This window comes from Oncorhynchus nerka, linkage group LG17 (genome assembly GCF_034236695.1).
Source record: "Oncorhynchus nerka isolate Pitt River linkage group LG17, Oner_Uvic_2.0, whole genome shotgun sequence".
NCBI lineage: Eukaryota > Metazoa > Chordata > Actinopteri > Salmoniformes > Salmonidae > Oncorhynchus > Oncorhynchus nerka.
This window is the reverse complement of record NC_088412.1, coordinates 34,914,408-34,937,665: the sequence shown is the minus strand read 5'-3', so window position 1 is coordinate 34,937,665 and position 23,258 is coordinate 34,914,408. Positions and strand designations below refer to the sequence as shown.

At 41.0% G+C, this 23,258-nt stretch overlaps 1 protein-coding gene across 1 annotated transcript in view; it reads left to right on the top strand.

Moving 5' to 3' along the window:
• Positions 1-23,258, top strand: part of LOC115145159 (carboxyl-terminal PDZ ligand of neuronal nitric oxide synthase protein-like) — a 249,689-nt gene that overhangs the window by 203,400 nt on the left and 23,031 nt on the right. Inside the window, exon 8 of the mRNA XM_029686485.2 lies at positions 18,161-18,322. Coding sequence (XP_029542345.1) covers positions 18,161-18,322 — 162 coding nt within the window. The remainder of the gene's footprint in view (positions 1-18,160; positions 18,323-23,258) is intronic.

The window sequence follows — 23,258 nt, the reverse complement described above, 5'->3', positions numbered from 1 at the left end:
AACAAAAAAGGTTTTAAACTCTTTAGTAAAGCCAAGATTAAAAACAATCACATGCATTCGTGAATTGAATCGCTTTAGTCGACATGTTGCGGTTTATTCATTGTTTAATTATTCAAGGCTCCCTTTGTTATTTTGTTAAATGAATGAATGATTGATATACTGTATATTGAGGTAGGCCTTTAGGCCAATAAGTAAGTTACGCTAAGACAGCTACAATAAACAGGACTCTTAGGCCTACTCCTCCATGTCATTTAAATAACTTAATTTCATAAAAATCCTTGAACCCACCTGTCCCTGAATTTTCCTAAATACGTGTATTTTACACTCTAGCAGTAGGCCTACTGTACATTGAGATAAATATCATAAAATACTAAATCTTTCTGAGCATTTCATCCTCAAAGCACAATTAAGGTCTGCTGCACCATATGCATATTAACAGTTGAATTGGTGGAACTTAGCGAGTATCCTATCAATAGACACCAGTCTAATAAATCAATTTAATATGCACAATCACAAAGAAATCCATTCATATTTTGTTGAAGGAGGTCATAAAAAACATGGCACAATTTATTTGAAATAGCATGTTTTAAGATGTATTTATCTGTTCTATATGCCTAGTTGTTGAGGCTATGGCTGCCCCATGTCAATAAAGTGAACTTGTTAATTTAGCAAATATCACACGATTATATTCACCAGCCCCTCACAATATGAATATGATGGAATATAACAGAATAAAATAGAAAGGAGACTTTCCCCAAATGGGTAATTGCTGATTGTCATCGGTGGGCATGGAGTTGTGATTATTCTAGGGAATATGTTGAAAGACCATCTGTAAAAACTAGCAACTAGCAAAACTAGCTTCATTAAAAACCTATGACGTAATGCATTCCAACATACCATACCGCAGCATCCCACAAGCTGTGCTGCTGCATGATGCAACTTTTAAATGAGGACCCACTGTATCTACTTCAATTACACTGGTTTCTCAACTAAACGTTTTGCGATTATGTTGCAGGACTTAGAGGTCATTTGTGGTTTAGTACCGTACCCTGTGTCACTACTTCATTGCTCCCGACCAGTGCAACGGGGAGTTAGAGCACTGATTATGCTTTTGGGTCCCAAGGATCTACTGTGTCTCGATAACTGAAAATGAATGGGAGAAAAATACACTTATATTTTGTTATAACTCGTCAGTATTACTTACTAAAACTGTTGTTACAATAAGGTTTTTACTCTAAGAGAAACTTAGACTACAATTAGGATGTGGAAAAGTTTATTTAAAGGATTATTTTGCTCTTACCGTAGTACTGTAGCCTACTCCCGACCGGTCATGTTATACAGCGCCTGGGTGGCGCAGCGGTCTAAGACACTGCATTGCAGTGCACACTGTGTTACTACAGATGCTGGTTCAAAACCTGTGCTGGTTGCGACCGGGAAGATCATGAGGTGACGGTAGGCTTTTGGTTTCTCTCCCTCTAAAGACATAAATCAATCATTCTAAATAACAAACTGGCATTAAATACAATTCACCTCATTTTTATCACTCACTTTAGGTTATTTGAAATCATTTCCAAAATATTGTTATTTAAACAAGCCATAGAAAGTTGGTTGCAATTTCAGTTTAATCCACCAGAAAAGACAGAACAAATAATACAACAAATATTTATGTTAAACCCAAAGATACTAATTGATTAAAAAGAACTTTAGCATTTGGAACCTTTAACAAGTGGAAAGGGTGGAAAAAGTATTATTATTATTATTATTATTAACCCTGTTTTTCACAAGCGTGTTATTATTATTATTTTTTATTAATTTAGAATTATATAAAAGCCCCTTAGATATTCTCACAGACCAGATTTGCCCTAACGAAAAATTACCCCTAGATATTAATTTAGAATCCTCCAATCCTCTAAATATAATTATTGGCGGAGAGTCACGTCATTGAAAAAAAAATGTTTTCAATATACTGTAGGCCTACCTTAGGCGACATGAGTCTCACTAGTGTTGAGTAATGTGCTGTTAAAAGCGGTGTAGGTCTATTTATTTAAAAGGCATATTGAAGTTAGAAGCAATAGGATTTGAAGCAACAGCCTTCCTGCTGTGGTCAACTGTTTCGCACTGCTCTGAGACAAGCATGGGGACTGGTCTTGATAAATCAATGAGATTTTTTATTTTCACTGAATCGTCATTTGGGTATTGGTTAGACTACAATTAGGATGTGGAAATGTTATGCTCTTAGTACTGTAGCCTACTCCTGACCGTCACGTTGTACAGTGCCATGTTTTCCGTTCCATCCTAACAGAAACCCTGAGGGTTTAGTTTTTAGTTTTTCTTGGAATAGAAACACTATAACATTAATCAAATGAATTAAGCTACATTTCTTTAAAATCAATCCCATATGCTATGTTCTGACAAAAAAGGTTTTCAATCCTCTAATACAGACAATATTGAAGGCTATCAAAGGCCCTCTAGTGGTCAAACTAGCACTAACTAGCATTAATGGTAACAATGTCTGACAATTAAATAACGTGCCATAGAATTCTGCGGGAGCAGAATCAATTTTTTTTTAGAATCAATCCTCAGGTTGTTTTTACAACATATAATCGATAATATTTCAACCGGACCTTAGCTTTTTCAATAGGAGTGAGAGGGAAAATGTTTGCTCCACTCTGTTGGCGTATGCAAAACGCTGCTGGCACCCAGCCATCCACTGACGCAATGTGATCTTTCTCGCTCCTTTTCAGAATAAAAGCCTGAAACTATGTCTAAAGACTGTTCAGACCATGTGGAAGCCATAGGAAAAGGAATCTGGTTGATATCCCTTTAAATGGAGGGAAGGCATGCAATGGAACAGGGAGCTTTCAAAATAAGAGGCACTTCCTAGATTTTCCTCAGGTTCTGTTGTACTCACAGACAATATTGAGACAGTTTTGGAAACTTTAGAGTGTTTTGTATCCTGTTCTGACAATTATAGGCACATGCTAGCTTCTGGGCCTGAGAAATAGGCAGTTTAATTTGGGTACGTTTTTCATCCAAACATCAAAATACTGCTCCTTACACTCAACAGGCTAAGGATTTTAGGAGAGTTCTCTAATGGCAGTGACTGTTTAAGTGTGTGTGTGTTCTATATGATCCAGGTGTATCCGCTCTCCTACAGATTCACTTGTAAGAGACCATCTCTCCTGTCACAGTATAAAGGCAGTATTGATGCTATAAGGTCACACTCATTAGTTTTGTTTAGCCAGGGAAGAACAGGATTGAAACTGAAATGATTTTCAGCTGGGATACAGGTGTGTGTCTGGGTAGGGTTGTTTTGATGGAGTGCACACACACACACACACAACTGTAACACATTTTACAACATCCTAAATTGTCAGAAAATCCCCAAATTGTGTTTCAAATGCCCGCCTTTAAAGCTAGTTGAGGATGATGTGGAGAATGGAGGATGCTTTATGGACGAACCAGTTGGACAGGCGTGTATTACCGGTTGGACACATCAATCCTAGACAATAGTGCAGATCTACTATCGTCTGCATAGGTTAACATCATCACAAATTGTAAGCAAGCTACTTACAGTGCCTCTTAAAGACACGATTGACATCGGGAAAAGAGGGTGGGCTATCAGCTGATGTAAATCTGCTAGTTAGCTAGCTTGATTTATTTTACTGATTGTGATTTACCTCTGTCTTTCTGCCTCTCTCTGCTGTGTATCAGCCAACCAGACCGAATATTGATGTTAATATTTATACCAGGTAGCTAGCTACACACACTCGACTGGTGACCACATCTCTCAAGCCATTCATGTTTAGAAACCGGGCTAGCGTACGGGGCAGATCAACAGGTGCAACCAACGGACGTGGTGTGTGGTAGCGACCTTGGCAATGACTTGCGGGCAGTGGGTTCCAAACAACAATTACATTTTTTGTTTTTTAATTAAACCAACAAAAAAATGGGGGAGGGATTATACCACCACCACAAAGGGCACTTTGGAGGCTGAAAGGGAAAAGTGGCATGCCCGCTTCACAGGTAAAGCCCTATCTGTGCACGTGCCTGCCCATTCCTTTATCCAGTGGTCTTTTCCTGTCCTGGACAGTTGCCGGAATATGGGAGGGAGTGACAATTCAGAGGTGCTTTGTTGCTGACTTCCTAGCCATTTCCTCCCTGCTTCAAAGTAGCTTGTAGTCCTAGTTCTCTGTATGCAGCTGACTTTGATCCACTATCACACACCACTGACATCCCTCACCCAAACCCTAATCCACTCCTACCTAGTCCCACTCCACTACCCCCTAGCTCCTGCCACTCACACTCTGTTTCCCACACACACTCAAAAACAGCTCTGAGTGTGCTATTGGTGCTGTGGGTGGATCCAGGTTGTCAGAATAGCATAAATAGCAGAGAGCAGCTAGTAATCACTGTTAAAGGATGAGAGAGCCAGCCTTCCTTCTCTATCTCAGGGGTCCATTACTTCCTCTCTCTTTCTTCTCCTTCCTCCCTCCGTTGGGCTGTGGTGCTGGGTGGATGTGGTGGCAGAGAGAAGGATGGGCAGATTACTGCTGCTGCCAAGGACATTTGAGGGGACTGGGGGGAGTAAACACATGCACATACTGCCTTATATACACTGCCATCTGTTGCTACAACACTAGCCCCAGAACCCTGATTTTCTTGCTCTCGCTCTCTCTCGGCCCAGACTGAAAGGCAGAGGGCCACAGCACTTAAGGGCCCTCAGGGCACCCATAGCCAGGGAGGGAGACTTGAATTGGAACATGCAGTGTGCATTCTGAAGGGAAGGTGATGAGAGTACTTCAGTGTTTTCTGAAAGAAAGGAGTGGAAACTTGGAAGGGAACCTCAATTTGTACTGTGATGTCCATGACTGTCTCACATCAAATCATCTGATCTCCCCTTTGAAGGGCAGAAGTAGCCTACAGATGCTGCAGAGAGCGTGGAAGGGAGCAGGGAGGGAGCGTGTAACATTGGCCATGTTAAAAAATAATTAGGGGTATTTGGGAAGTGTTTTGTTTTTCTTCTTCTTGACCATATAAGGAGTTGTAGTTGTAATTCTCCTCAGAACACAAACTCAGACCCCATGTTATTCTCCTCATTTGTTTACCTTAAAATAATAAAAACAAATCATGTTTCCACTCAAATTGGGGCTAGATTGCTGTAAACACATTTAGCATTCTCTGCAAAAGGACGGATGTTTTCTCTTTCTATTGAGTTAAACACACTTGGGAGGTGGTGGATCAGACAAAGTTTGGTAATCTATTCAGTAGGCCTGTTAGCGTGTTGTTGTTAGCTCGTAATAACTGCTTGGAATCTATGTGTGAGCATGTACGTGCACATCTGTCTGTCTCCTGATGCCCGTGGGATATTGCACAGCCTCAGGCAAAATTATAATGGGTTTTATTCAGCAAATTGGTCTCTTTGCTGTTCTCAGTGTGTGTGGTCCAGAGTGCTTTGACTGAATGTGTTGGTATTTTGCTAAACAACAGAGGCTGGAGGGCCCTTGTTCAAAAACCACAGGTTTAATGCATTTCTCCCCAAGACATAGACTAAGTCAAACCACCCTGAAACCACAAGTGTTTATGTCTATCTCTGAGAATCTACCCAGGAAAGAGATGGAAATATTTATATATGTAGTCTTAAATCAAATCAAACTTTATTTGTCACATGTCCCGAATACAACAAGTGGAGATCTTATTGTGAAATGCTTACTTACAATACAAGCCCTTAAACAACAGTGCAGTTCAAGAACAGTAAAGAAAATATTTACCAGATAAACTGAAGTAAAAAATAATACAAAGTAACACAATAAAATGACAATAACGAGACTATATACAGGGGGTACCGGTACCTTGTCAATGTGCGGGGGTACAGGTTAATCGAGGTAATTTGTACATGTAGGTAGGGGTGAAATTACTATGCATAGAAAATAAACTGCGAGTAGCAGCGGTGTACAAAACAAATGGACGGGGAGGGGGTGTCAATGTAAATAGTCCGGTGGCCATTTGATTAATTGTTCCGCAGTCTTATGGCTTGGGGGTAGACGCTGTTAAGGAGCCTTTTGGTCCTAGACTTGGCGTTCCGGTACCACTTGCCGTGCGATAGCAGAGAAAACAGTCTATGACTTGGGTGACTGGAGTCTCTGACAATTTTTGACCCCGCCTATTATATACAGTAGGTCCTGGATGGCAGGAAGCTTGGCCCCAGTGATGACTACCCTCTGTAGCGCCTTACGGTCAGATGCCGAGCAGTTGCCATACCATGCAGTGATGTAACCGGTCAGGATGCTCTCGATGGTGCAGCTGTAGAACTTTTTGAGGATCTGGGGACTCATGCCAAATCTTTTCAGTCTCCTGAGGAATAAAAGGTGTTGTCGTGCTCTCTTCACGACTGTCTTGGTGTGTTTGGTGTGTTTGGACCATAATAGTTCATTGGTGATGTGGACACCAAGGTACTTGAAACTCTTGGCCCGCTTCACTACAGCCCTGTCGATGTTAATGGGGGCCTGTTCGGCCCTCCTTTTCCTGTAGTCCACGATCATCTCCTTTGTCTTGCTCACATTGAGGGAGAGGTTGTTGTCCTTGCACCACACTGCCAGGTCTCTGACCTCCTCCCTATAGGCTGTCTCATCATTGTTGGTGATTAGGCCTACCACTGTTGTGTCATCAGCAAACTTAATGATGGTGTTTGAGTCATGCCTGGCCACACAGTCCTGGATGAACAGGGTGTACAGGAGGGGACAAAGTACACACCCCTGAGGGGCCCCAGTGTTGAGAACCAGCATGGCAGACGTGTTGTTGCCTAACCTTACCACCTTGGGGCTGCCCGTCAGGAAGTCCAGGATACAGTTGCAGAGGGAGGTGTTTAGTCCCAGTGTCCTTAGCTAAGTGATGAGCTTCGTGGGCACTATGGTGTTGAACGTAGTCAATGAACAGCATTCTCACATAGGTGTCCATTTAGTCCAGGTGGGAAAGGTAGGCGTGGAGTGCGACTGTTGGGGTGGTATGCGAATTTGAGTGGGTCTAGAGTATCCGGGAATGAAAGATTAGTGGAATCTGTGTGGGTAGCTGGACAGGTAGGATGACTGACAGTGAAGGTGAACAGGTGGTCACGTGTCAGGTGACAGAGGAATGGATGAGACCGAGGCAGGAATTACTTTAACCATGAAGTGGTATATTTACTGGGTAGTCTGTGCTGCATCACAAAGGACACAGAATAACATGTGTCCAATCAAATTCATAATCACAAAGATCAAATCATAACAATCATTAATTATTAACATAATTAGGTAATTCAGCAATTCGGTTCAATAACAAGTCAATAGGAATCATGCTTGAGTCATTTAGGCTCGTCACTATTCGTCATAATCATGAGAAGAATAATACACATAATTAAATCAGTGATCGGTTATTCAATCTCTAATCCCCATCAGTTTGTTATCAGAATTGATCAGTTCAGCAAACAATTAAGTTTCATATTTCACCCTTTCCAGTTTGTCTTCATATGTTCATGTAATTTTATTACATATTAACCATTAATTGATGGCATAAATGGCCTGTGATGATCTGTAGGGCCGTGATCATTGATCATTTAGATTACACAGTAGGTTTGAAGCGTGCGCTCCGCGGTAATAACTATAAACAATAACTGATGGCCCCCTCTCCAGATTGCAACAGATAGTTCAGATGAAAGGTTACAGATTCCGTGGACTTAAGTTAATTCATGGACGCACAGAACTTATGGATTAGATGGAGTTATTAAGGAAGAGAAAGCGAGATCGGGCGATGGCGATTTCCTCCTTTCAATGTGTCGGACATTTCCACCTGACCTAATTAAAGCGCCCCTGGCCCAGCTTAGCAAGTGGCCATGAATTAAAGGATTCTTCCACCAACTCATGGGCCTTTTCTACAGGGAGGATGTTGTTGATGTGAGCCATGATCAGCCTTTCAAAGCACTTCATGGCTACCGACGTGAGTGCTACGGGGCGGTAATCATTTAGGCAGGTTACCTTCGCTTCCTTAGGCACAGGTGGTGGTCTGCTTGAAATATGTAAGTATTACAGGCTCGGTCAGGGAGAGGTTGAAAATGTCAGTGAAGACACTTGCCAGTTGGTCCGCGTATGCCTGGTAATCCATCTGGCCCAGCGGCTTTGTGAATGTTGACCTGTTTAATGGTCTTGCTCACATCGGCTACCGAGTGCGTTATCATACAGTCATCCAGAAAAGATGGTGCTCTTGTGCATGTTTCAATGTTGCTTGCCTCGAAGTGAGCATAAAAGGAATTTAGCTCGTCTGGTAGGCTCGCGTCACTGGGCAGCTCGCGTCTGGGTTTCTCTTTGTAGTCCGTAATAGTTTACGAGCCCTGCCACATCTGATGAGCGTCAGAGCTGGTGTAGTAGGATTTCAATCTTAATCCTGTATTGACGCTTTGTTTGTTTGATGGTTCGTCTGAGGGCATAGCGGGATTTCTTATAAGCGTCCGGACTATTGTCACACTCCTTGAAAGCGGCAGCTGTAGCCTTTAGCTCGATGCGGCTGTTGCCTGTAATGCCAAGAGTGTGCAAAGCTGTCATCAAGGTAAAGGGTGGCTATTATTTGAAGAACACTACATGATTCCATATGTGTTGTTCCATCATTTTGATGTCTTCACTATTATTCTGCAATGTAGAAAATAGCAAAGAATTAAGAAAAACTCTTGAATGAGTAGTTGTCCAAACATTTGACTCCAAACTACTGCATGTAAAGACAACATTAAATTCAGAATAGTCTGATGGGTGACAATATTAGCTTATGTATTATCACTTGTGAATGATGCCCAGTTCATGCATTAAAGGCAAGAAACAGTGCATACCTTTTTTTGTGACGTTATCAAATCATATTCGCACACCTAATGTATCCTAGCCTATAGTTTTATATGTTTTGATAAGGTTTGTATCACAACTAAAGTGGCCAAATAACTTCTGAAAATTAAGCACATTAATCTGCTTTATAGCCAGTGTACAGCCTAACTAGCATACATAGGCTATGCGTGAGTTTCAAGTTTGGGGAAGGTAAATTTCACCATAAAAATGCACCTTTATGATAAAGCATTACATGTATAATCGCATTTCCTGTCACTTTTCGAGAACAGTGTTTTTCTACGAATTGATTGCATTTTGGAACATTCACTCTTATAGCCTACTGCTGTGTGCGCATTGTTGCGCTTATTATATGAAAATAATAGCCTAATTGTTTAGCTCAAAATGTTGATAAACTATCAGCCTCATTGCTTTTAAAGGGTTTTTTAATACAAGTGGTTGTATTCATTTGGGATCGGGCGCAGTGATCAGTGTTTCGTTTGACACATTGGTGCTGCTGGCTTCCGGGTTGGATGCGTGCTGTGGTAAGAAGCAGTGCGGCTTGGTTGGGTTGTGTTTCGGGAGGACACATGGCTCTCGACCTTCATCTCTCCCAAACCGGTACGGGAGTTGTAGCGATGTGACAAGATAGTAACTACTAACAATTGGATAAAATGAAAATTGAGGAGAAAAAAGTGGGTAAAAAAAATTGTGAATGAGACTGATGAAGTGTGTGCAGCTTGTGACTTTTTACAAATCATCATTGGAGTCCCATCATGCAGCCTTGGAATGTATTAACAATCAAAACATATAGCCCGACGTTTGTATCACAATTAAAGTTGCATAAATGATGTAATTATATAGGACCAGTTTCTTTGTTCAACATAGAATAGTGCGCACTTCCTATGAAATCATTTTGGACAAAATTATCTTTTTTTATATATATGTTCAATTGTATTCTTTAAACTATAAAATAATTGTATGTTTTTTTGTCAAGGAATTCTAAGCAAATCTTGTCTGCTAAATGAACTAGTGTAGCCCACAGCCATAGGCATATCAGGGCCTAACATTTACATTTACATTTACATTTAAGTCATTAACAACTCAGAGTATGCTGTTCTGTTCTTCTGAAATAGACTACATTTTCTTCATATCATATTTCTTTAGACCTGTTTGAAATAAAGAGTGTATTTATTATGATGGTGTAAGCTATATTAAATTGGTTTATTAGACTTTTCTAAATGTAGATGTTCCAAAAGTCTGCATCAGTGGCTGTGGAAGCCAGGAGATCCTAAACGTAATTAATGGTAAATTACCCTGAGACAGTCAGTTATTTGGTAATGACAAAATGTCATATCCTTCGATTGTAAACTTTCATGGTCAAAACATATACAGTTGAAGTCGGAGGTTTACATACACACATAGACCTTAGCTTTTCACAATTCCTGATATTTAATCCTAGTAAAGAATTCCCTGTCATAGGTCAGTTAGGATCACCACTTTATTTTAAGAATGTGAAATGTCAGAATAATAGTGGAGAGAATAGATTTGTTTCAGCTTTTATTTCTTTCATCACATTCCGAGCGGGTCAGAAGTTTACATACACTCAATTAGTATTTGGTAGCATTGTCTTTAAATTGTTTTACTTGGGTCAAAAGTTTCAGGTAGACTTCCACAAGCTTCCCACAATAACTTGGGTGAATTTTGGCCCATTCCTCCTGACAGAGCTGGTGTAACGGAGTCAGGTTTGTAGGCCTCCTTGCTCGCACACACTTTTTCAGTTCTGCCAACAAATTGTCTATGGGATTGAGGTCAGGGCTTTGTGATGGCCACTCCAATACCTTGACATTGTTGTCCTTAATCCATTTTGCCACAACTTTGGAAGTATGCTTGGAGTCATTGTCCATTTGGTAGATCCATTTGCAACCAAGCTTTAACTTCCTGACTGATGTCTTGAGATATTGCTTCAGTATATCCACATCATTTTCCATCCTCATGATGCCATCTATTTTGTGAAGTGCACCAGTCCCTCCTGCAGCAAAGCACACCCACAACATGATGCTGCCACTCCCGTGCTTCACTGTTGGGATGGTGTTCATCGGCTTGCAAGCCTCCCCCTTTTTCCTCTAAACATAACGATGGTCATTATGGCCAAACAATTCTATTTTTGTTTCATCAGGCCGGAGGACATTTCTCCAAAAAGTACGATTTTTGTCCCCATGTGCAGTTGCAAAACGTAGTCTGGCTTTTTTATGGCGGTTTTGGAGCAGTGGCTTCTTCCTTGCTGAGCAGCCTTTCAGGTTATGTCGATATAGGACTCATTTTACTGTGGATATAGATACATTTGTACCTGTTTCTTCCAGCATCTTCTCAAGGTCCTTTGCTGTTGTTCTGGGATTGATGTGCACTTTTCGCACCAAAGTACATTAATCTCTGGGAGACAAGAACGCATCTCCTTCCTGAGAGGTATGGCAGCTGCATGGTCCCAATGTGTTTATACTTGCGTACTATTGTTTATGCAGATGAACGTGGTACCTTCAGGCATTTGGAATTTGCTCTCAAGGATGAACCAGACTTGTGGAGGTCTGCAATTCTTTTTCTGAGGTCTTGGCTGATTTCTTTTGATTTTTCCCATGATGTCAAGCAAAGAGGCACTGAGTTTGAATGTAGGCCTTGAAATGCATCCACAGGTACACCTCCAGTGTACTCAAATGATGTCAATTAGCCTATCAGAATCTTCTGAAGCCATGACATAATTTTCTGGAATTTTCCAAGCTGTTTAAAGGCCCAGTCAACTTATGTAAACTTCTGACCCACTGGAATTGTGATAAAGTTAATTATACGTGAAATAATCTGTCTGTAAAACATTGTTGGAAAAATGTATTGTGTCATGCACAAAGTAGATGTCCTAACCGACTTGCCAAAACTATAGTTTGGTTGAAAAAAATATTTAATGACTCCAACCTAAGTGTATGTAAACTTCCGACTTCAACTGTAGATTCAATCATTGTAAAGATGGGAGAGGTCTGTCCCTAATAAAGAGATGCTCTGCTTTTTTGACACCACACTCCAAAAAGCAAGTCCTGGCAGCTCTAGTTTGGTCTTATCTTGATTAATGTGCTGCAAAAAATATCTAGTTGGCCCAGAACAGAGTGGCAAGTCTTGCTCTTCATTGTAATCAGAGGGCCAATATAAATACTATGCATGCCAGTCACTCTTGCCTTAGAGATGAGGAGAGACTGACTGCATTACTTCTTTTTTTTAATAAGAAACATTGTGTTGAAAATTCAAAATTGTTTGTATGGATATGTAGGCTATGTGTGCTATTTTTAAATGTATGTAGTTCTGTTCTTATCTATTAATGTTCTGTATTATGTCATGTTTCATGTTTTGTGTGGACCCCAGAAAGAGTAGCTGCTGCTTTCGCAACAGCTAATGGGAATCCAAAAAACAAATACAAAATACCATGATGAATAACAATGATTCTGCTTTCTCAAATATACAGGAAAACTCCACTGATTGTTTCTGAATAAAGGAACGGTGTAAAGGTGCTATGTGTGACAAGAAGGGTCTTGAATAACCTCTACTGTGTTCTTGTTAGTGCAGCTTGTCAACTACCCATCGTACTGTATCTGTCCTGCAGACTCAGAGGAGCATGACTCGTCGCAAACTTCTGCTTGACTGAGAGGGATAGATGTTCACCTTTATGGAAACTGACAGGTTTCTCTCTCTCGCTCTCTTTCCTCCCCAGCGCCCCTAACCGTTGCCCATGTATTATATTCACTCCCTCTTATACCAGTGACAGTTCTCTATGTAAACATACTTGGTACATAAAAACAGCCAGTCTTTCAGCTGGCGGCTGAGGTATTCTTTTCATCTTCAAACTATTACAATTATTCTGACAAATTATGTGTAAAGCAAACAATTATTTAACCAGAGTTACCAAAGTAAACAGTACAAAAGATGTTTACTGTAGTGATGCGCGGGTTGACTCACAACCCGCAATCCCTGTAGTTATTTCCGTGGAGCAGGCAGGTTTAGGGTCATGAAATATTGTGTGGATGAAAGGTGGGTGGCGGGCGGGTTGAATTTAAATCCCAAAATCCAGCGGGTTGAATTAAAAGAAAACAATGCATTAAAAATCCATAAATGTATTATTCGTGTGCAATTCATATCTATAGGCTACATTGAGGTTTCTCTTTCATTATTTTTTGCCTGACGTTACTGTGTAAGCCTAAACTTCAGGGCCTGTCTGTATGCGTGCCAAATACACACCAATCGCCAAGTGCTTTTGGAAAGTTAACGTCAATCCACTGAGGCAAAAAGTACAATGTCGGATTTAAATTCAATAAGATAAAATCTGCAAAAAGGAGAGTTTAAAGAGAGGGGAGGGCCAGAAGAGTAATGTTTGGGAAAGATTTTGTTAAGTGGCAAAAGAAGATGATAGCAGTGCCAGCTAAATTATGTGTGATAATTGTGAGGCGCTATACATATTAGAGAGTCACAAGACGGGGACATCAAATATGGCACGTCAAGGAAACTGTAGCCTACATTTATCAGATGGGATAAATGTAATGGTAACATAACTGAAATCGGGACACTGACTGTTACTATTTCCATTTTGCAAATGTTTTATAATTGTTCTTACTTTTTAACTCTGGGAATCCAAGAGTTAAATGTAAATGTAAATGTAACTCTGCATTGTTGGGAAAGGACTCGTGAGTAAGCATTTCACTGTAAAGTCTACACCTGTTGTCTTCGGCGCATGTGAGAAATAAAATTGGATATATCTCATTTTAGACAAGCTGACTAACAAATAGCCAACCAAAAAGTTGGAAATTCTAAACTGAAACATATCTAAATTAGGCTTTAAAAAATGTATCTTGCTCTCCCTGTCAAAAATTAGTTCTGCCATCTGACTGTACAGCGCATTTTCAATCGGCCTATTCGTGGATTAGGGTCGGGGTAGGACCTCAGATTTTCACTTTATCACATATAGTCAGCCGGTTGCTGATGGGTTATTAGCAATTGCGTAGGTTCGGGTAAACAAACAACTGACCCGCACATTACTAGTGTACTACACTTGATGAAATCACTGCACACACACACAGACACAGACACAGACAGAGACAGAGACACAGACACACACACAGACACAGACACAGACAGAGACAGAGACACAGACACAGACACAGACAGAGACAGAGACAGAGACAGAGACAGAGACACAGACAGAGACAGAGACAGAGACAGAGACAGAGAGAGAGTTCTACTGTTCATCAAGAGTTGAGAGTAAACAGCTTGTCTGGTAATGTCCTGATTAACCTGTAGATCAGACAGCGACACACCATCACTCATCAACTCATCAACTCCATTAGAGACCAGAGGCCTGGATCAAGGGGAGACTGCCGTGTGTGTGTGTGTGTGTGTGTGTGTGTGTGTGTGTGTGTGTGTGTGTGTGTGACCATTGTTGGTGCCGCAGTATCTGCACCTAAGACAGATGGCAGAACATACATTTGGGGTGTAATTTGCTGACTTCTAAACAAACATAGTAGATTGAGTGAACTGTTTGTTCAGAGAGTGAATCTGTGCAGTGTAATAGAAAGGAAAGGGGGATACCTAGTCAGTTGTACACCTGACTGCATTCAATAGAAATGTGTCTTCTGCATTTAACCCAACCACTCTGAATAATGGTGACTATCCATACGTTATGTATTGTAAAATTGTCTAGCTTGGACCTGTAACTCATTCTTTGTGTTGTCTGTAGCTCGGTTTCCATACAATTGGCAACACATTTTCATGTTAATACAGTATTCAAAAATCTACATGAGGACAATGTGTGCATTTTCCCACCAAGTGGTGTGTTTTCACCAAACGGACTTGTTGTGGATAAAAATCAGTGTGTGATGACGTAGTGCACACAAACTGCTAAGTTCCCGAATAAAATCTAAAGTTGAATTTGTTTTCATCGTATTTTCAACTGTATTTTCAACTCTTCCAATAGTTTTGTCACAAAATCTGTTGTGTTAAATAGGAAATGTGCTTATAGGTCTTGGCACGTGGCTCTAGCCAACAGCTCACAGACTTACCCCACCAGACATGCCACCAGGGGTCTTTTCACAGTCCCCGAATCCTGAACAAATTCAAGAAAACGTACAGTATTATATAGAGCCATTATTGCATGGAACTCCCTTCCATCTCATATTGCTCAAATGAACAGCACACCTGGTTTTAAAAAAGCAATAAAGCAACTCCTCACGGCACAACGCCTCTCCCCTATTTGACTTAAATATTTTGTGTGTGTGTGTATATGTAGGCTATGTGTGCCATTTTTAAATGTATGTAGTTCTGTTCTTATCTATTAAGGTTTTGTATTATGTCATGTTTCATGTTTTGTGTTGCTTTCGCAACAGCTAATGGGGATTCTAAAAAAATACCAAATATCATGATGAATAACAATGATTCTGCTTTCTCAAATATACAGGAAAACTCCACTGATTGTTTCAGAAAAAAGGAACGGCGTAAAGGTGCTATGTGTGACAAGAAGGGTCTTGAATAACCTCTACTGTGTTCTTGTTAGTGCAGCTTGTCAACTACCCATCGTACTGTATCTGTCCTGCAGACTCAGAGGAGCATGACTCGTCGCAAACTTCTGCTTGACTGAGAGGGATAGATGTTCACCTTTATGGAACTCCCTCTTATCCACTTGCTGTGGATAAAAATCACTTGCTGTGGATATCTGTGAGCCAACAGATACAGTGTGGGTAGGCTAGTCTACATCGATCATGTCACCAGAATAAGACCCTTGATATTTATTGGAAAGGAGCATCAAGCTCATCACTGTACACATTCACCACCCTGTGAAGTTAATCATAAATCATTTTATCTGTAGCCTAATAAACCGCATGCTTTCCCAAGTCATAGTGGGAGGACCACACACACCATATCATTTTGTGACTCCAAGTTTACTTCGATATGATGGTTATTATATCAATATTTGAGCATAAAGGCATTTCCACTGCCATTTCACGCATGAGTAATTTTACCGACACAAAAATATCCCACCATGTCGAATGAACAAATTCTTTGTCAGCATTTAGAAAAATGTTCCCGAAACTTCCTGTTTCCATCACAGCTGTCATGATTTTTTTTTTTATACGGTATGACTTTATTCGCATAAAAACTATGGATGGAAATGTGGGTTGTGTCATGAAACAGTACTTTGGAAACATCCAACAACATATGATTTTATTTCTGAAGCAGTTCTCTCTCCAATTGGCCTGAGCAAGGATGTGCTAATAGGTCCATCAAAATGTAATCTCTCTCTCTGTATTCTTCAGTAAATGCATATTCTATGCAATTATCTCTGTCTGACAAACACACATACACAAATGCAACTCTCACTCTCTCTCCGACACAGATTGATTTTGCTATTCAAGGAAAAACAATATAGTCCTCCAGGCCTTTGACAGATACAAGCTGCTATTGTTCTTCTTTTTCAATTAATTATCGTGTGAATACTATTCCAGTAGTGACATATTTGGTTGTCTGTCTGACATGTAGATGCATGAGCGAGCAGGGATTTTTCTTTTTCTCTTAGGGCCTGTTCAGCAATGCCTCTGTTTTACCTTAAACTCTGCTTATCACCAGGGGAAATGTTAGTCTGGCTAACACTGGTTGGCTCTCCTCTGTGTCTTTCTTACTCAATCACCCACACGCACAGCCACACTCCGCTCCCGAGCACTGGCCCTTTCCTTCACAACGGTTGGATTAATTGAGAAAACCAATCGAACCCATTGCACAATTTCTAGGCAAATATTGCATTAACAAACAGCCTCCTTTCCAGACCAGTGTGGTCACAGCTCTCCCTGCGCTGTGAGTCACATGGGTCGCTTCAGCCAGGCTAGGGAAATGTACACTCACACTGCCAAAGAACACATTGAATATGAACATATATAAATATGTCTCTCTGACTTTCTTTCTATTTGTCGACAGTGCCTTCAGAAAGTATTCATACCACTTGACTTATTCCACATTTTGTATTGTTACAGCCTGAATTCGAAATGGATTCAATTTTTTTTTCTCTCACCCATCTACACACAATACCACATAATGACAAAGTGAACACGTTTTTTTAACTGTGAGCAAATTTATTGACAATAAAATGCAGAAATATGTCATTTACATACTGTAAGTATTCACAGCCCTGAGTACATGTTAAAATCACCTTTGGCAGGGATTACAGCTGTGAGTCTTACTGGGAAAGTCTAAGTGCTTTGCACATCTGGACAATACTTGCCCATTATTCTTTTCAAAATTCTTTAAGCTCTTTCAAATTGTTTGTTGATCATTACTAGACAACCATTTTCATGTATTGTCATAGATTTTCAAGCAGATTTAAGTCAACGCTGTAACTCAGCCACTCAGAAACATTCACTGTATTCTTGGTAAGCAACTGCAGTGTGTTTGGGGTTATTGTCCTGCTGAAAAGGGAATTCATCTCCCAGTGTCTGGTAGAAAGCAGACTGTACCAAGTTTTCTTCTTTTGCCTGGATATTATGGACTAATTACAATGCTGTTGATCCATCCTCAGTTTTCTCCTATCACACTTATTAAACTCTGTAGAGTCACCATTGGCCTCATGGTGAAATCCCTGAGTGGTTACCTTTCTCTCCGGCAACTGAGTTAGGAAGGACGCCTGTATCTCTGTAGTGACTGGGTGTATTGATACACCATCCAAAGTGTAATTAATAACTTCCCCATGCTCATAGGGATATTCAATGTCTGCTACCAATAGGTGCCCATATTTGCGAGGCATTGGAAAACCTCACTGTTCTTTGTGGTTGAATCTGTGATTGAAATGCACTGCTCGACTGAGGGACCTTACAGATCATTGTATGTGTGGGGTACAGAGATGAGGTAGTCACAAAAAAAATCATGTTTAAGCACTATTATTGCACACAGAGTCCATGTGACTTATGTGACTTGTTAAGCAAATGTTTAATCCTGAAGTTATTTAGGCTTGCCATAACAAAGGGGTTGAATACCTATTGACTCAAGATTAAAGCTTTTCATCTGTAATTAAGTTGAAAAACATAATACCACTTTGACGTTATAGGGTATTGTGTGTAGGCCAGTGACAAAAAGTCAAACATTTAAAATTCAGCCTGTAACACAACAAAATGTGGAAAAGTGTGGAAATACTTTCTGAAGGCACTATCTCCATATCCTCCTTACCTCTTCTGTCCTCTCTCTCTCCTTGTATTGATGGCTCCCTCTCTCAATCCATCAATTCATCATTAACCTTCTCTCCTCCATGGCAGGTTCCAGAGGAGGCCTCTCTGTTGCTGGCGTCCCCCAGGATGCTGCTGCCGTCGTCGGGTACTCTGCTCAACAGTGCTCCCCTGTCAGTTCACCACCAGATTCAGCTGCTACAGCAACAACTACAGCAACAACAGCAACAGACACATGTAGCTGTGGCACAGGTAGGACTGAGACACATGTTTGTGTAGGTTAACAGATGGTGTTGTTTGAACTACAGTGAGCTGGTCGTTGTTCCCTTCCTAGCTACTATCTTGTTTGTCTGCAAGCTCTTCACTTTGCTAATATTAACCTTTATGAATCATATGTGTGACTTATCTGACTTTAACACCAGCTCTCCCACACACACTCTGTAACGATTCTCCTCTTCGTCTGAGGAAGTGTAGTCAAGATCGGACCAAAATGCAGCGTGGTACGTGTCCATGTTAAATGTATTACAACTGAACACAACATAACAAACGTGAAACAACGAAAATCGAAACAGTCCTGCAAGGTGACACAACACAAAACAGGAAACAACTACCCACAACCCATAGTGGGAAAACAGGCTGCCTAAGTATTGTTCTCAATCAGAGACAACGATGACAGCTGCCTCTGATTGGGAACCATACCAGGCCAAACACCTAGAAATATAACACACAGAGCCAAAACATAGAATGCCCACCCCAACTCACGCCCTGACCAAACTAAAATAGAGACACTAAAAAGGAACTAAGGTCAGGACGTGACACACACAAAATAATACACAAAATACCAATTACTCACCAGTAACCCAGCTCAGCATGAGGATTATTTACATAATTATTGACAAAACATGATTAATACACCATGCGGTAAAACATTTTAGAAAGTCCATCTGTAGACTCTCTACAGACTATCAGTGACATTTCAACTATCTATTAAATCTAACCTTAACCCTAACCTTCACCCTTACCCTAAAATTAACCCTTACCCTAAACCTAGTCCCAACCCTAACATGATTAACCCTTAATCTAAACTTGACCCTAGCAAACAGTTGCTTATCAACAGATACAGTAGTATGAACAGCTCTACAGCATCTACAGATGGACTATCTGGACTATCCAGATAAAGTCTGACCCACCGTGCCTATTGAATTGCTGTCATCTTTAGAGTGCTGCACTGTTTAAACAAGAGATTAGAATGGTTTTAGTTGTGTTGTTATCAGAATTTGTGGACAAATTTGATGACCTGCGACTCGACTTGATAGACAATAAAATAACTTGAGGCTTGAGTTGGACTTGAGACTGAGGACTTGAAATTATCTGGCCAGGTTTGTAATGTTTTGCCACTCATTTTGTGGAACAGTCTACGTGGATTACTCCACACGCAGCGACAGTAGCCGGAGCATTGCCCTTGTAACATAAACAAACTACAACAAATTGGCTAATGAAATCGGCACTCTGATTGAACCAGCAAACTGTCAATCAACACAGGTCTGGAGAACTAGTGAACATATTGCTGATTTGCTGTATGGTTATAGGATTGAGTGCAGTGCAAACGTCAAATTGTAGGGAGAGAGGATTGCTGTAATAAATAAATATGCAGCTCCAAAAATTGTTTGGTGATCAAGAATATTCATTGTTTACTTCGCTCTCCAAACTTACGCCAGTGAAGAGTGCTTTTTTTTTCTTGTTGAAATTATTTCTGCTGCTTTTACATGTTTAAAAGCCCTATGTGGTAAATCTATATTACATGTTTTATTTTATTTTAGCCTTTATTTAGCTATGTAAGTCAGTTAAGAACAAATTCTTATTTACAATGACGGCCTACACCGGCCAAACCCAGACGATGCTGGGCCAATTGTGCGCCGCCCTATGGGACTCCCAATCACTTCTGGATGTGATACAGCCTGGATTTGAAGCAGGTACTATAGTGACACCTCTTGCACTGAGATGCAGTGCCCTAGACCGCTGCACTAGAACGCTGGGAGCCCCAACATATAATAATACAATCATTTCTAGCATTTCATCATTCCACCCCCGTAACGTTTTTTGCAACACATAGACATTTTTACATTATAGAACCAGTTTTTATTGGTTGTAATTGCCAATAGGGTAATTGTACGGTCCTGGGGAACAAGTGCTTAATATTATGTACAATAGGTGTACCTGTTTGAGATCCTGCGAGACAGATTCCATGTGGTTTCTCAAGGGGACGCTGTACAGCCTTGCCCTCTCCCTGTGTCCGTTCAGATAGGACAGGTTAAGCCAGTTACGGAGGCTAATTACATTTACATTACATTTAAGTCATTTAGCAGACGCTCTTATCCAGAGCGACTTACAAATTGGTGCATTCCCCTTATGACCTCCAGTGGAACAGTAGTGCATCTAAATCTTTTCAGGGGGAGGGGGGGTGAGAGGGATTACTTTATCCTATCCTAGGTATTCCTTAAAGAGGTGGGGTTTCAGGTGTCTCCGGAAGGTGGTGATTGACTCCGCTGTCCTGGCGTCGTGAGGGAGTTTGTTCCACCATTGGGGGGCCAGAGCAGCGAACAGTTTTGACTGGGCTGAGCGGGAACTGTACTTCCTCAGTGGTAGGGAGGCGAGCAGGCCAGAGGTGGATGAACGCAGTGCCCTTGTTTGGGTGTAGGGCCTGATCAGAGCCTGGAGGTACTGAGGTGCCGTTCCCCTCACAGCTCCGTAGGCAAGCACCATGGTCTTGTAGCGGATGCGAGCTTCAACTGGAAGCCAGTGGAGGGAGCGGAGGAGCGGGGTGACGTGAGAGAACTTGGGAAGGTTGAACACCAGACGGGCTGCGGCGTTCTGGATGAGTAATTCTTTCGGATTATTGCCCGTGTGTATTTGGTAAACCTACATGTATATTTTGTATGATATGGCGCTTTCACCATTGGATCACCAAGACCTGTAAATAAATCTACACTCTCAGCACGTCAACCTGCCTTACCTTCTGCTAATTTCATGCCCTTATGATTGTTGTGCAACCCCCTAGTAGCCTCAATAAATATACAAAGGTTTTTAGTTCAACAAGTCGTTGAATGTATAGATTTTTTTTTAAACTTGACTTGAGACTTGACTTGAAAACTTGTGACTCAACTTGCTCTTAGAATGCACGACTTTGACTTGACTCGAGTCTTGACCCGTTCTACTCGGGACTCGGCTTGAGACTCAGACCTTGTGACGTGAGACTTGCTTGTGGCTCGAATAATATAGTGACTTGATCACACCTCTGGTTACTATTGTATAACGTCAGATTGGTTTTCATTTACCTAGTTAGGACATATAGGTCATACGCTCCTCACACTAGCTGTGCGGATTCAACAAACACACACAAGCACACGAAGTGCCTGGAGACCAGTGGCAACAATTTCACAACTGTGCTCAACCTACTGTATTTACACACACACACACACACACACAGAGCGTGAGCAACAAGCCTGACAGTCTCACACACGGACCTCGTAGAAGGTAGTAGAAAATCACTTTTGACACTTTATGTCTCACATACACAGTCTTATGTCACAGTCTACTTCATTTTAGGCCTTTGATGTTATGCGATGAGAGCTAATGGTGTAGTTTATTCATTTATCCAGCAGTGTGGTGGGAGATTGTTCCCTGGGGAAAGCCCTGCCTCTTCTGATACAACCACAGACAGTGTTTTTGGCATTGAAAGATAACTTTCCTTCTACAAATCCCAGGCATGGACATGGGAATTAGATACAGCAGGGGTTCAAACTGTAGAACCCAGTTCCTACATTTGAATATAAAAATTGATTTTATCAAACAAAACTATGCTACATTTTATCTCTGGGACCCTCAGGATGACAAATCAGAGCAAGAGTACTGAATGTAAGTACATTATTTACCTTCAGAGGTGAATGTATCAAACCAGTTGCCGTGATAAGTTTTTTGTTGTTGTGCACTCTCAAACAATAGCATGATGTTTTTTCGCTGTAATAGCTTCTGTAAATTGGACAGTGCAGTTAGATTAACAAGAATGTAAGCTTTCTACCCATATAAGACATGTCTATATCCTGGAAAGTTTGCTGTTACTTACAACGTCATTCTTGTCACATTAGCACACGTTAGCAACAACCGTCCCAGTAAAGGGACACTGATCCTACGGGATCCTTAAAAGGTTTATTAAAGTCTAAGGTGGGGCCGTGGAACATCAGAGCTAGCCAGCGGGAGCTTACAGAGTCTTTGTCCTTATCCTGCTTATCTGTCTGTCCAAACCCCAGCACAGGCATGGCTACAGGCACTAAACCCATTAGTTCTGCTGCCTGCCGTGGCATTAAGACTTAGCCCACGGGTAGTTTCAACTGACCCTTAATGAGAATGGAGAATTAAAAATCCACTTAGAGGTTAAAAAGAAGACAATAATAAACATATTATAAAACTAAACATTTTGAAATTATGAATAAGTGAAGCAGAGGAGGATGTGACTGCCTTATAAAGTCTAGTTCTGAAGGCCAGAGTGTGTGTGTGTGGGTGTGAGACTGGGTAACCGGGTAGCTGGTCCTGACACCTCTATCCCCTATCTGCCAGTGCAGTCAGTCAATGGCCTTGAGACAGTGATGTTACTAACTTTGTGCGACAGGAAGGAAGAGACAGATTCTTTATTCTAAGCCAATCAGGTGTCAAGGTGGGTCAAGTACATCACTTCCCTTCATGCCTCAGAGGGATGTCCTGGTGGGGAGCGAATAGCAATCGGCCCAGTTAGGTTGCTACAGCGCCAAATCTCTGAGACTGAATGGATTTTTAAACAAAGTGCTGACAGTAGCTGAGATTTTAGGGTAGTTAGCTGGTCTGTGAAGGCTCACACTCATCACAATCATCTAGGGTAGGAAAGAGAGAATAGGGTGGAAGGATGGGGGAGAGGAGGAGAGAAGGATCACTAACATTTTCAGAGAAGTGTGAATATTTGTTTGTTTATTCTCTCTGCCTGACAACATGAGGATAATCCTGAACTGGGTGGTAATAGAGTTGTACATCCTCTGGTTATTCTAGGGTTGTAAACCTTGACACTAAATCGTTGATCGAAACCCTTTTCAACAGATGCACTTGGCTGTTGGCTGATCCAGACTTGCAGGTGTCACTAGAAGTTCAATATAGTTTTAAC